General features: G+C 44.3%; 1 protein-coding gene across 3 annotated transcripts in view; it reads left to right on the top strand.

The window, feature by feature from the left end:
* Raf (serine/threonine kinase raf oncogene) overlaps positions 1 to 15,440 on the top strand; it is a 105,240-nt gene that overhangs the window by 76,685 nt on the left and 13,115 nt on the right. For all 3 annotated transcript variants that reach the window (XM_084586672.1, XM_084586673.1, XM_084586671.1), the window contains 2 exons: positions 308 to 439; positions 14,820 to 14,954. In XM_084586672.1, the coding sequence (XP_084442798.1) occupies positions 308 to 439; positions 14,820 to 14,954 (267 nt within the window). The remainder of the gene's footprint in view (positions 1 to 307; positions 440 to 14,819; positions 14,955 to 15,440) is intronic.

Below are 15,440 nucleotides of genomic sequence, written 5' to 3'. Positions count from 1 at the left end.
TATGGTTGTTACTTCCTGTTGTAGTTTTTTTTTTTTTGTTTTGTTTTTTTTCTTGCAGAGCATAATGAGGATTTCTATTTTCTTAGAGTAAGTATGAAATAGCGCAGGAATGAGACACAGTAAGAAAAGGCAGAGTGGTCTGTTGATGTCTGTGCTTAGGTAACAGTGAATAATCAGTTTGAGAAAACTATTTTTCTGCCTCCTAGTCCATTATGCTTCAGGCAGTGAGGGCTGGGCAGTCTGTTTTTATTTCACTTTGGGCGCCCACCCTAACATGTGCCTTTTACTTGACTGGTGTGCTGTGCAGGCCCCGGAGGTGATCCGCATGAAGGATCCAAATCCATACTCGTTCCAGTCAGATGTGTACGCCTTTGGCATTGTCCTCTACGAGCTCATCACGGGGCAGCTCCCCTACGCGCACATCAACAACAAGGACCAGGTAGGGTGCCGTCACTGAGCCCTGCAGTCCTGTGCTCTGGGAAGGCTTCTTGCTTGTCCTGACATAATGAGTGGAACATTTGGTGGGAAGAACACACTCCCGGTTTAGTGATGCTCTGCACGTTCCTCGAATGAAGCTTTCTTCTGTGTAGTTATTTCAAGGAATCCCAGATGCATCGGTGAGGAGGCCAAACCGATACATGGGCATTTTGGGGTCTAGCAAGTGAGTGGCCTCAGCAACCAACAAGCAGGTTCCTGAGGGCTCTTAGAGCTATTTTTCCTCATTTTGACCAAATTTGATCAAACCTGGTATTCTGATTCAGTTTCTTGCACTGATTTCAAATATGTAACTATTTTTCCAATTGGCCAATCAGTTCAAAAGATAAATGAAATTAATTGTTCAAATTAATTGTTCATAGTTAGCGGGAACAATGAAAAAATGACTGCACTACAAAACATTCGCATGGACAATTTGCTAAGTACTGGGAAGCAAAACGAATACAATGTTTAGAGTACTTTTTTTATTATAAAACCTCGTTACAAGAGACACTCAAGGGACCCGAAAAAGATGTCTGTAGTAAGCAAGGTCTCTTGTAACCAAAAACTCTAAAAGCACCATTTTGATCAGCTTACTGCACATCAGCATATAGATGCATTTACTCGCATTAACAGGAAATTGTTCAGGAAAGCTTAAAGAAGTTATTCATACAAGTATGTATTTTTGTGAGTGCAGAGTGTTCAGTTCAGTTCAGGCGTTCAGTCGTGTCCGACTCTTCGTGACCCTATGGACCATGTCACGCCACGCTTTCCGGTCTCTCACTATCTTCTTAACATCACATAGCTTCATCTGCAATGCCTCGAGAATGCCATCTAACCATTGCGTTCGCTGCCTACCCCTTCTCCGGCGACCCTCAACCTTTCCCAACATCAAATCTTTCTCCAGCGACTCCTCTCTTCTCATCAGATGACCAAAGTAGCTGAGCTTTAACTTTAGAATTTGACCCTCTAATGAGCAGTCAGGGTTTATGGTCGACAATATCGACTGATTTGATCTTCTGGCAGTCCAAGGAACTCTTAAGAGTCTTCGCCAGCACCACAATTCAAACGCGTCAATTCTTCGGCGGTCAGCCTTTTTCACAGTCCAACTCTCGCATCCATACATCACAACTGGAAAGACCATAGCACGGGTTATACGGATCTTGGTTGGCAGACTAATGTCTCTGCTCTTTACTAGGCGGTCAAGGCTAACCATTGCTCTCTTTCCCAGAAGCAGGCGTCTCCTAATTTCATGGCTGCAGTCTCCTTCCGAGGTAATCTTGGCGCCCAAGAACAGAAAATCTGTGCAGAGTGTATTCCTTCCCAAATTCTGGAGGTAAAGCACTTCACTTTGCAAGCTTTCCTATTGCTTTAATGCCTTTGAAGCACTCTTACTTGCTTGTCACCCTCAGATGCTGACACATTTCCTCTAAAATGTCCTCGTAGTCATCCTCTATGGCACATGTGCCATTTACTTGTGCGAGAATTGCACAGTCTGTAAGCTCTTTGGGAGCACACAAGATCCACATCTGCAAATACGAATTCCTCAAAAGATTCTGGTACCTCAGCAGTCTTTTGGATGCTCGCCCAAGCTTCATCATCAAGGCAGCTTTCCACAGTATCCATATATGGGCCCTCTTACATCATGTAACCACATTAAAAGCCTGCTTGTCTGAAATGGTTTTTCACGGCTTCAATTCTCAGGCCATTCCAGACACCTGAAATCACATGAACAGCAAACTTCACATCAATTACTATAGTGCAGTCTTGCTGCCTGTCGAGAAACAGGCGTTCTACCAACCTTGTTTTGTACAGCAACTTGACTGAGTGCATAATAATTCCTTTGTCTATTGGTAGAAGGTAGGGTGTGGAGTTTGGAGTGAAAAAAATAACTGGTGGCTTTGAGCACGAAAACTTTGGTGCTGCAAGAAGCATTGTCTGCAAAGAGGTGGCTTTGAGCACGAAAACTTTGGTGCTGCAAGAAGCATTGTCTGCAAAGAGAAAGACATCAGGATTTTGAGCTTTCACCTTGTGATTAAATTTTAAACAGCGAGGAGTTAAAAATGCTGGATGTCATTCATCCATTTTGATTTGCTTCGTAAGTGACAGTAATGCAATGCCAGTGGCTGAAACAACGGGGTCGTTTTGGCTTTCCAATCATTGGGAAGCGCTCCTTCTCAGCTCCTGACATATACAACAAAAAGGATGCTGATATGGAGCAGAATTTAGCTAAGTGAGTCTGGAGTGCATCATGTACAAGTCGGCACTCTTCACCTACATTCTAAATAGTGAAGAATTTACTCCAGGGACCTGCAAAAGTTGTCCTTAGTAACCGAGTGTCGCTTGTAACCATGTCTCTTGTATGCAATGTTGTTAACATGGCAGACATAGGAAAACATAGGAAACCAGCCAAACAGTTTTCAAATGTCTCTTATAGCCAAGTGTCTCTTGTAACAGTGTCTCTCGTAGTGAGATTTAACTGTATAACAAATACTAGCACTATTATAGCTGTTCAAAGTTTACGGTTTCAAATGTGGGTCCCTTACTGTCTGAACAGTGACATATGGGCTGCGGTGGCCTGAGCGGCAGCGGAGGGGGCGCTAAAGATTTGTTTGCTTCTGTGCGCAGCGTGTTATGACTGTGCTCAATGAGCCATTTTTGTACCTTAAGCCCGTTATGGGAAAAAATTATAGTGACGGAAAATTGTCCATCTATAGCTAAGCCACATCTTGTATAATATCACAGCTTAATCTAAACGTCAATGCACCCTTTAGAGGATGCAAACAGTCTTGGCAGTTTTTTTTTCCATTACAAAGCTGCTTGTGTGTGGGCATGCATTGTGCATATGTGGGCATGCACACAAATAACTCACTCACAGGCACTGCATGCGATCAATATATATTTGCATCACCGCATACATTCAATACGCTTGCACATTTTCATTACAATGCAGAAAGCAAACCCATAATCCTGCGCGCTGTGGAGAGCACACTCACAACTCACTGCGTTACTTCTCATACCAGCTACCCCGCTAGCCATCGGAAGAAAAAGAAACGCAAAAAAATTTTTAGCGCACACAATCGGCACTTACTCTACATTTTCACGGATCACGCCTTTTCAGTGAGTAGCGCACTCACTCAAGGAAAGAAATCTCCCAAGATGCTTCGGTCCCGAATCGCTTCCCATACGAGTTAGCGGGGTGCGAACTACCGAAACAGAAGAAATGAAAGCAAAAAACTGAACGCACAGAATTGGTGCTTACTGTGCTCTACATCGCGCCAGCACGGCGATGTTGATGAACTTGTCGCCATCCACTTGTCTGTAGTGCATGGGAGGGACTGCGAACATGGACGGCAGTACGACTTTCAGGCTGGAAAGGTCCACGGCGAGCTCGTTTCCCAGCAGCATCTACATGATGAGCGCCTGGCTCCTGTTCACGGCCTAAAAAAAAAAAAAGAGAGAGAGAGAAAAAGGACTCCATAAGGCACGTGCATGTGACGCATATAGCTATGTTACCCATGTCCCATGTCGCATGATTGTGCACGGAGGACCTGTAGAAATACCCTCCCGAAAGACGTCAACTCCATCACCGATTTTTGTAAACAAAAGTGGCAACAGCCAGGCAAGCGGCATAAGTTTAAGCAATTTGAGTGCAGAGGAAATGCATTTTAACTTTTTTTGGGCACTGTGAGCCTTAGTCTGGCACATTACATGCGGACCAGTGTTGCAGCAAATTTCGTTATTGCGGCATTGCTGTGCAAAAAGGTTTTATTGCCGAGAGATGTGAAATGTATTTACAGTCGAACTCCGATGTATCGAACTCGAAGGGAATCGCAAAATAGTTCGATTTAACGATTATTCGATATATAGAAATTGGCTTGAGATGCTGCTTGCGATCGTAAAATATGATACCGTATTTGTTGCATAATCAACTCACTCGCAAATGAACCCACCCTCCAGTTTTGCCGCTGAGAATTTTAAAAAAAGAAAGCATAGTCAGTGGCACATTCCTTCGTTTCGGCCGTTGCATCCACAGCTCATTTATTGGCAAGGTGCTGCGTAGCAGTAATGTCATGACGTGTTTATCTTCTGATTATACTTTCGATGTTAGCTCCTGCAGTGGCGGGGAGCGAACATGGTAGAGTGCCCGTGATGGCTTGATTGCACAAGCCTGGCTCGATTTATCTAGGGAGGGCACACGTTCTTGAAGACCTTGAAGTCTTTGAAAGCCCCTGAATTTGAAATTTTCGTTTTCAAGGCCCTTGAAAATCCTGGAATTTTTGCTGCTTCTTGAAAGTCCTTGAGTCGAGGACAACTCAGAGGGCTATGGAGCGAAAAATGGTAGGGGTAACATTAAATGATAGGAAGCATGCAGGGTGGGTCGAGAAATAACTCAAGTTACTGACATTCTAGTGGAAATTAAGAAGAAGAAATGGGCATGGGCAGGACATGTAGTGCGAAGAGAGGATAACCGATGGTCGCTTACGGTAACAAACTGGATTCCAAGGGAAGGAAAGCGTAGCAGGGGGCGGCAGAAGGTTTTCTTTGATAGAGCGCAAACACACGACCACTAAGGACAAGAGACGAGACACAAGACACGGCGCTTGTGTCTCGTCTCTTGTCCTTAGTGGTTGTGTGTGTTTGCACTCTATCAAAGTTTTCCAAAAATGAACCAACTCGCCCAAAAAGAAGTGTTAATGAAGGCAGAAGGTTAGGTGGGCATATGAGGTTAAGAAGTTCTCAGGGGTCAAGTGGATGCAGCTAGCACAGAACCGGGTTAATTGGAGAAATATGGGAGAGGTCTTCGCCCTGCAGTGGGTATAGTCAGGCTGATGATGATGATGATGGAAGTCCTTGAATTCCTAGCCTAGTGCATGCAAATGGCTATTAATCAGAAAAAAACTCGGTTTATATATTCATTTATTTCAGTTACCCTCTTTGCCCGGTGGGCATTATAGAGGGGAGTGGCACTTGACAAAAAAAAAATAAAAGGAGGGGAGGAAAGAACATGGGTACATGGCATTGTAGGTTATGAAGGCAAATGATGTTTGCAATGCAGAATTCACACAATAAAATAATAACAGCAAACAAAACAAATTATACAGGTTGCAAATTATTGAATGCATAAATACAGGAAAGGGTGGAAAAAAAAAAAACAATGACGCACACGATATCGCATACAAACAGCAACACTCGATAAAAAAAAAGGGAAGCAGATAAGAAGTCGCGTACAACGCACAACATGATCACTGGAAGGCCGAAGTGCACAACTTAACCTATAAAACAATGGAACTAAAATAAACATTACTATCAATCGTTGCTGCACAGTACACACAGCTTTCTTTTAAATTCATCGACTTTGTCAGCAAGCACCAGCGTTTCAGGCAGGCAGTTCCACTCCGTTGCTGTTTTGGGTAAAAATGAATATTGATAAAATGCAGTTCAAAAATGAGGTATTCCTACTTTACAAGAGTTATCGATGCGTGATGAGATGTATGCCAGTGACGTTATAAGTGAATTTTTCAGCGTTAGATTATTGTGACACATTTTAAAGAAAAGGCACAAGCGGGAGATTTTTCTGTATCACGACAAAGGTTCTAATGACAATGTGCGCTTCATGAGTGTTACACTTGACAATCACCCATAGTCACCGAGAATGAAACTTGCAGTGCGATTTTGAAGGGACTCTAGAGCATTAGTTAATAAATCTGTGTGGGGTTCCCACACTGACGCAGCATACTCCAGTTTTGAACGAACGAGTGATTTATAAAGTAGTAGTTTCACAGATGATGGTGCCATAGAAAAATTACGTTTAATATAGCCTAGCATGCGGTTAGCATTTGTGATAATGGAAATAATGTGCTCATTCCAAGTTAGGTTTGATGCGACAATAACGCCAAGATATTTATATGATTTTACTGATGTTAATGATGCGCCTTTAAGGTTATATGAAATGGGACTATAAATGCCGCGACGAGAAACGCATATTACTTCGCATTTAGTCGTGTTAAGTGTTATATTCTGTGCAAAGCACCAGTCAGAAACAGCATCGAGGTCAGCTTGAAGCACACTTAGATTATTAGTAGTTTTTACTGAGCGATATATGACACAATCATCGGCAAAAAGTCTGACTGTTGATTTATTGTTGTTAGGCAGATCGTTTATGTAAATCAGAAATAAAAGAGGGCCAAGCACAGATCCTTGCAGGACATCTGAAATTACAAGGACTGACGAGGAGAGGTAGCCATTAGCGTGAACAAACTGCGAGCGATTAGTTAAAAAGCATTCAATCCATTTTAGTAAGTTGTTGTCACTATTAAGCATGCTCAATTTATAAAGAAGTAGCCTGTGAGACACTTATCGAAAGCACGACAAAAATCTAAATATATGCAGTAAATTTCATACCCAATGTCAAGTGAAGAATGTATATCATTTACGAATGCCACTAACTGTGTTTCACATGAAAAATGTTTTCTAAAACCATGTTGAAGAGGCGAAAAAAATGACGTGTTCCGTGATTTTGCAAGATACAGAAGTTAGAGATATTGGTCGATAGTTGTTAGCCGCATGCTTGTCGCCTGATTTATGGAGTGGAACTACGCTGCCTATTTTCCAGTCGTCATGCAAAATTCCATGTTGTAGTGACTGTTCGAATATCTCAGACAATATAATCGAGGAATAAGTTTTAGTGTTTTTTAGTACTTTGGTATTGATGTAATCGGGCCCACAAGAAGAAGACAGTTTCAAATGCTCAATTATACTAAATAACCCATCATAGTCAAATCTAATGGGATCCATCGGAAATTCAGAAGAACTTTTGTAAACAGGAAGAGGGGAACTATGGTCGCGTGAAAATGCTTCAGCAAAGGTCTGATTCAGAACGTTAGCGCAGTTGCTCACAGGAATGGGGTTAGACTTAGAATCAACAAGCGATATTGCTGACTGGCCTGGCTCGTGTGTAATGGTTCAATCTTTTTCGGATTATTTAACAGAAACGATGGCAGTGTGAAATTAAAAAAATTATGTTTCGCTTCTTTCAAGGCATTTTTATAAGCCCTAACAGTTACTTTTAGCGCTGAGCACAGCTCATGTGTTTTTGAGTGTTTAATTTTGGATAATAGCCTTCTCTTTTTGTTGCCGAGGCGTTTTAGTGTCTGGTTGTACCACGGTGCGTGTCGGTTGGTCAAAATTGTTTTATGAGGAATGTACAAATCAATTAACTCATGAAGTTTGCTTTTAAACAGCACCCAATTCTCATTTACCGATCGCTCTATGAATGATCGCCGATCGCATTTACCGATCGCTCTATCTATGAATGAAGTGGTCCAGAAAAACTTCTAGAGCCTGATTGAACGCAGTGAAATTTGCCCTAGAGTAAATGTAGACAGTTTTAGTTTAAAATACTTGTATTTTCAATATCGTGTTTCAATATCTGTGATTCAGGCGTAAAATATTAGTTTGTGATAATATAGCCAGTGTTGCGCGACAGTTAGCCACATTGGAACCACTTGGCTCTGAAGCGCGATGGTTAGCTACATTGGAGTCACTCCTTCAGCCGATTCAGTCTCCGATTTGATTTTGACGCTTTGTTATCGTAGTTGACGGCAAAAGGTTCTGCAACCGACTTGTTGCGGCTGAAGCTTCCGACTGCAAAGAAAATGCCTGGGAAATGCAAATTTCAAGGCGCATGGCTTCACAACGACGATTACACAGACTGAATTGCACCAGATACGACGCCTTGCAGCAAAACCTTCGATGTCATCGCCATGGGCGAGTCAGCGTTAAAGAGCCATATGAAGAGTGCTAAGCATGCTGTCTTGAAGATTGCATCCACTAGCTTGGTGCGAAAGTATTTAGTTCCAAGTACGAGCCAACAGTCAGCCGTCCCGCCTCGGGAAAGCTAGACGATGCTTGCGAGGCACACGTGCTGGTGACGAATGCAGAGATTCTGTGAACTTTGTAGATTGTCACATGCATTTCTCCTATCAGTCATCATCCTAAGCAGGCCAGCTATTCCAGCGTATGTTCCCAGACAGTGACGTGGCCAAAGCATTTTCTTGTGGAGAGAAAAATGTGCCTAAGTGGCATGCCATGGTCTGAGGCCCTTCTTTTTATCTGCTTTGCAGCAGGAGATAAAAGATTGTGATTACTACGTGGTACTCTTCAACGAGTCCATGAACGACTATCTCCAGCGGAAACAATTTGATGTTCACATCCGGTTTTAGAACTAATCTCACAAGGTGGCAATGAGGTACTATACCTTGGTGTTTATGGGGCACTCGACATCCGAGGAAATCCGAGGACATCCAAGGAAAGCTGCGGAGTGCGCTTGAGCCTTTTCCTCTTGAGAAAATTCTTCAGATTTCAATGGATGGTCCTAATGTTAACCTTAGTTACTCAAGAATTTCCAAGAGCACCGGCATCAAGCATACCAAGTTAATGGCTGGCCTCCTGTGACCTCCACACCATGCACAACGCCTACAGGGTAGGTGTTACAGCAAGTGAGTGGGTAGTTGACTGTCTGCTCTCCAGTCTGAGCGTACTTTTCCATGATTCTCTTGCAAGCAGGGAAGATCTCTCAGCAGTTACCGGTCAGGAGACTTTTCCCCTGAACTTTGTTGCCCACCGGTGGTTGGAGCCCTGTGATAGAGAGAGCTTTGCTATTGTGGTGTGATATTAAGACGTTTATCGCAGCTGCAAGGAAGAAGGAAGTAAGCTTCCAAAATATGGATCATTTCACAACTTGTGCGAGTTTGCCAGTGATGTCTTACTGCTAGCAAAGCTTCAATTTGCACTGGCTGTGGCCATAACCCTCAAACCATTCCTCTCTTAGTATCAAACGGATCAGCCCATGGTGTTCTTTCTGGCAAGGGACTTGGAAACAGTAGTCAGGAAGCTACTGACAAAGTTTCTGAAGTGCTCTGTCTTGTCTTCAACTATAGGAGTCTCTGGTCTGCTGACGGTGGACATTGAAAGCACTGAGAATCACACCCCACTTGAATAGGTGGATACAGGCCATGCTGCTGAACAGACTGTCAGGAAAACTAAAGCAAGCCAGAAGGACGTGTTCCAGTTCCACATGGAATGCAAATCCTTCTTGATCAGTGTGACAGAGAAGGTGCTTAAGAGAAGTCCACTAAGATTCTCAATCATTAAAAGTTTGTCCTCTCTCCTACGACAAATGTGTACTAAACCAGATGAGTACCTCGCCGGCTTCAGAGGAGAGTTGGATGCCCTTATTACAGAAGGCAGAATGTCTGAGCACCAAAGAGACACTGTACTAGGGGAGTACACTGAGTTCCTGCAGAAAAAGATGTATAACCTACGAATGTTTGAGAAGAATGTAAACAGGTTAGACGAGTTCTTGTCTGAGCTGATGAAGTTTAATTCATCATATGGGGAACTCTAGAAAGTTGTCAAGCTTTTGCTTGTGCTCAGCCACGGGCAGGCCACTGTGGAGCGGTTTAGTGTGAACCGCCAGGTTGCTGTAGAAAACCTGAAGGACCTCTTATATTTTGTAACATATTGTATGCGACGCTGTGGACAAAGCAGGGGGCGTTCTTAATGTCCCTATTACGAAAGACCAAAGGACTGCTGTATTTTGACTCTTCAGCGACGCTGGCGCCATCACGTGGCTTTTCTCGGAAGCGCCCCACAAGTGATCGGCGTTTGCAGTGCAGGGTGTGTAGGCACAACCATTTGCAGGATGGGCATGCTACCACGAAAAGCAGTCGTATATGTAGTGTTCCACAGTGCACTAATTGTGCAATTTCAGGTTAAGCAAGCCTGTACAACTTCCCCGAGGATAAAAAACTGAAATCGCTTTAGACCTTGAAGATGCGAATCGGGAAGAAAGTGACTGACTGCAAGGTTGTATGCAGTGAGCACTGCAAGAAAGAACATTTTTGCTGGAGTAATCTGAGATCTTTCTTCTTAGTAGTAATGCATTTTCTCTTAAATATACAATGCAAGACAATCAGAAAAGTGTTCAGAGGGCGGCAAGTGGTTTCATTGAATGAATGGTAATGAAGTTGGTAATGAGAATGTGAATATTTCAGAGGTGTGTGTTTGCCCAAGTGAGCCAGAATGACTTGAATATGCTTTGGCTGAAATCATGTCTATATTATTATTATATGTATTTCAATACAGGTACATGCCTGCAAAAAAAAAAAAAAAAGAAAGAAAAACGCGTTAACTAATAGTTTGGCTTGGGCGAGTTGTTCCATTCCAGTTGGTCATACTTGCGCAATGGACAAACATGTCGTGTTTCTTGTTAGTCCGTGTCTTTAAAGCGCATGTACGACCGTTGAAAAACATGCTTAAATGTTGCACGGGCATTCGCTATTTGTACGACAGTGGTAAATCATTCAAACGGCTAAATTGGCCTTGTTTGTTTACACCTGCCGCATTTCAAGCGTACGCACTGTGCACGTACAGGGTATACAACGTGAGTTGCAGTACCGAAAATGTTGCACGCGCGTAAAGAAAAACTATGCCATCGTTGCCTTTATGCATTTCTTTTACGGCAGATCTCCATGGTCACCGTGTCGAGTGGGGCCTTCAGCGCGCTTGTTTGTAGACACAGCGACAGCGAAGCATTGCCGCTTTTCGCTGTCGCTCAGGTTCTGGATTTTTAGAAAGTTTCGATGTCACCCTGAAGCAGCTCACGAGGAGTGAGTGAGTGAAAACTTTATTGAATATTTTAAGGGCTTCGCGGTTGTGAAGTCTCCGTCGTCTGCTCTGGCGCTGGCGACTTGAGACTTCTCGTCAGCAAGGGTGGGCCCCTATTCCAAGGCTCCACTGAGTCGTGCTGCATCAGTCGCGTGCTGCACTAAGGCCCTTTGGGTCGCGAGCTCGCTGCTGGTGAGCCGACTCTCCCATTGCTCCGCACTCGGGTTTTCGTGTTGGTGGAATGCTTTGTTGCGTTCGCATTCCCACGTGATATGATAAAGTGTAGGTGTGGCATCGCACCAAGGGCAGGTGGCTCTGTATTGTGTCGGGAACATTTTATAAGCCAATCGCAGAAGGCCTTGGAGTACCCAACTTCCGTTCGTTTTTTGTTTGTTTGTTTGTTTGTTTGTTTCCTAGTCCAGTTTCAGCGAAGAACCTGCAGATGCTAACTTCATCTGATCCTTGCATATATGAGCGCATCCAGGCAATTCAGTAAAAGCTTGGTAGGGTGGTAAAAAAAAAAAAAAAGGCTAGTGTGGCTAGATAGTTTTAATTTTCGAAAGGAGCTGGAAAAAGTCCTTGCTTGCTATGCGAGTCTGCATCACAGTGTAGCAGTGCAACGCTGCAGTGTGACTTCTTCGTCTTCACTTTTTTTTTTTTTTTTTTGACGCACGATGCGTTAGAAACACTTTCATCAGTGTTATATTTCATGCTGTTCAGCATTTAGAAACTGGATACTAGCTTAACTTTACTCTCCTATAGCGGACTACGTGGCGGCGGTAACAGAGCAACGCTGAAAACACAACGCTCTGTCGCCGGGTACAGCCGCATAGTGCGGTGTGCACCAGCAGAAATGACGGGCGTTGGCGTCATCGCTCGACGAATCGCCAATGATTGTCGCCGCATGTGGTAAATGCTGCCTCATTCCTCACGACACAGTTCCGCGTTTCATGTACCAGTGACAAAAATCGTCTCAAGGTGCACAGCCGGGCCAGGAGCTGCACGCTTCCTCATACGTGCGCGCTTCTGTGAAACCTCAATCACCCCTGCGCTCTCCATGACAGTGATACAACCGTGCCACCTATAGGTGCTGAAAAGTGCGAATCAGCTGCCCGGCAGCAGTATACTGCACACCTGGAGGCAGTAACAAAAAAAAAAAGCAACGTGATGATGTCAGTGAATCAAAGAGGCGCTGCATCGACGAAGAGATCGACGCGATGAAAAAAAACTCAAGGCAACAAAAGCTGACCTTCGGGCTTCAGCAGATACGTATGGTGAAAAGGCAGAGGCAGCTGATGATCTGAGGTACATTGTCACATCCACTAGTCTGAGGAAGGCTGCACGAAGCAAGACTGGGGAACTGTGTAGCCTCAACGAGAAGATTCAGGAAAAGTGGCAGGAGCTGCCCTGAAATTGCCATTAGCAGTTTTGCAGAATAGATTGCTCTTCGACATCGGTGCAATGCATTGCAGGGTGTTTTTCAAGACGGAACATTTTTAATTAAATCCAGTATTGCACTAAGCCAATATAATTATTAAATGTTTCGTCTTGTTGGCTTAGCGCAATACAAGCTGTTCCTTGAAATGTTTCTCTTTCGATTTTGTTCAGTAAAATTGGTACCTGATATTGAAAACTACTGCATGTAGCATTGTGTTCAGTCCTTGAAAATACTCCGACTGGGCCTTGAAATTCGTTGAATATCCTTAATTTGCCCCTTTTGAATCTGTAGGAACTGTGGATTTATTACACCCTGCTTGGGACTGCCAGAGTCCACTGCCAAAAAATCAATGGAAAGCGTGATAGCTGCAAATGCCATTTGAAGCGAACAGTGCAAAAGGTCGATTTCATTATCGCAATTGACTGCGTGCTTTCGTTGATTCATAGATGCAAGGATGGACGGAATCTGCTGCTGCTTCTTAACGTCCACAGCGCTACGCCGCACGTTCAACACGCTGACAGGGATGAAAGACTCAAAAAAAGAAAAAGAAAACAAATCTGCCGCTTCTTCCGCAGCCGCCATAGCTTACACTACTCCGCAGGTTCAACACGGCGATAAGAATGGACGACTTAAAAACGAAAAGAAAAAAAAAAGCAATTCTGCCACTTATAATGTCCGCCATAGCGTACACTACACCGTACGACGACAAAAATGGATGATTCGCAAAAAAAAAAAAAAAAGTAATAAAAAAATTCTGCCGCTGCTTAACGTTCGCAACCACCATAGCTTACGCTATGGTGCGCATGTTCAGCACAACGACAAAGATGGACGACTCTCACAAAATAAAAACTAAAACGAAAATTGCCACTCCTTAACGTCCGCAGCTGCGATAGCAGCGCACATTCAGCACGACGACCACAAGAATAAAAGACTCGCGCGAAAAAAATTTAACTGCCACTTCTTAAGTCCGCAGCCATCATACTATAACTTGTGCTATGCTGCATGTTCAGCATGACACACGTCACCCGCCATGCACAAAGGATTCACAACGCACACTGGAGAAAGCATCCGACATTCTGTCTGCCACGGGCTGAGCTGGCTTGTCGGTACATGCGTAGTGCGTGCTGCTGTGGACGAAGACCGGGAAAGAGAGAGGAAGAGGTAAAAGAATCGCAGAATAAAAAACGCACCCTTGCGTTTTGTTCTGTCACGTTGTTTCCCCTCTCATGAACACCACGGCTGCATTGGCTGTGTCTGCTCCGTACCGGCTGTTGCCAAACCGGTTCCCTCTGGTTCCTTCACGCGCATGGCTTGCAAGCGTCACGTGCTGACGCACTGCAAACTATCACCGCAGATGCGTGCACTTTTGGGGAAAGGGCGCGGCGTTGCTCTAGACAAGCCGTCACCGCATTCTCTCATTCCTTCTGCGCGTGGTTGAAAACGTCACGCGGCAAATGGCCAAAGGTGATCCATTACATGGTGCAGAGTTCAATATATCGAATAACCAGTGAAATTGGAGTTCTATATACGACGCAGCGCTCCTATAGTTTTACATGAGATTTTCAAAGGGATATTCCGTCAGTTCGATATAACCAAAATTCGAAATATCCGGGTTTGACTATATTCCTATGAGCACTCACCAGAGTTTTGAAAATATTTTATTGCAGAGAGAATTTCATTGTCGAGGGGTTTGACTGTACATCGAACAGCATGTTTTTCAGTTTGATATATCGAAATGTGCCCCTCGCTGCGATCGTTCTTGTTGCACACAGAGACTGGCTAGCAGCTTTAGTGCTGTGAAACTGCATGGCAAGGGGTGTGCTTGAAGATGGCTTGCACACTGCATTGCATTCATGCAGGGGGATCAACCTAATTTGAAGCCTAGCAGTGGCCCTCACGTGGCGTGCTATGCTGCTGAAGCCATTATATTCGTTATTCTATTTGTAGCGTATTGGCAACAGGGTTAGACATCTTATGATTGCAAAAAAGGCTAGGCATAAGTGCGCCTAGCGAGCAGTGTTGTGGCGGACAACATGTCGCTGCCAAAAAGTGTCTCACTAGCATGGGTGCACTGATCCCTCACTCCTAGGTTGCAGGTAAGGTTCTCGCTTCCCATTTTTGTATACGGAATCATCCGTGTACCAAACGGCTTGTCCACTTTCTTTGACTGTGCTTGTGCATCCCTCCTCAACATAAGGGGCTTCTTCTTCACTTGCATGGCCGACACATGATGCAGATCCTGTTCATGGTGGGGCATGGCCTGCTGCGACCTGACCTCAGCATAGCACGCAAGGACACGCCCAAGGCACTTATCCGGTTCACTGAGGACTGCATCAAGTTTAATCGGGAAGAGCGCCCGCTTTTCCGACAGGTAGGGAGGCACGCACTGCCAGCCTGCACACTCGAGAGGCAATGTATTGTGATGAGCTGTCCCATTTGGCCTTCGTTTTGTCCTTTGTCATTAGTCACAGCATCATAGTGACGGGGGTCATGGCAGTCATTATTATGCGCGTAAATGCAGTGGCCAGTTGTGCTGGCGGCTAAGGAAACAGTACCTGTCTCTACCACTAGAACAGAACCGGAGGCTGCAACCCTGCATGGTCTCTCAGATGCTTGATGTGTGTGCCTTGCTTAGGGAGGATTTCATCGCCCGCGTGTGAATACTGCTTTATAGACAGACGCTGATTATGACGGTAATGCCACCAGGGACGTAAAATAGGGCGGACACCCCTAGGAGTACATGTACTAAGCAGAGGTTTTCAAAAGTATATTTTGTACTTCACAGGTAGCCTGCGGGGCCTTCCTTTTGTGAAAAAAAGCTTAGCACATCCTATCATTGAACATGCCAGATTAAATG

The sequence above is a fragment of the Amblyomma maculatum genome, unplaced genomic scaffold, assembly GCF_055883805.1.
Source record: "Amblyomma maculatum isolate TAMU_Amacu unplaced genomic scaffold, ASM5588380v1 scaffold_27, whole genome shotgun sequence".
Classification (NCBI taxonomy): Eukaryota; Metazoa; Arthropoda; class Arachnida; order Ixodida; family Ixodidae; genus Amblyomma; species Amblyomma maculatum.
The sequence above is the reverse complement of the archived record's forward strand: the minus strand, read 5'-3'. Positions and strand labels throughout refer to the sequence as shown.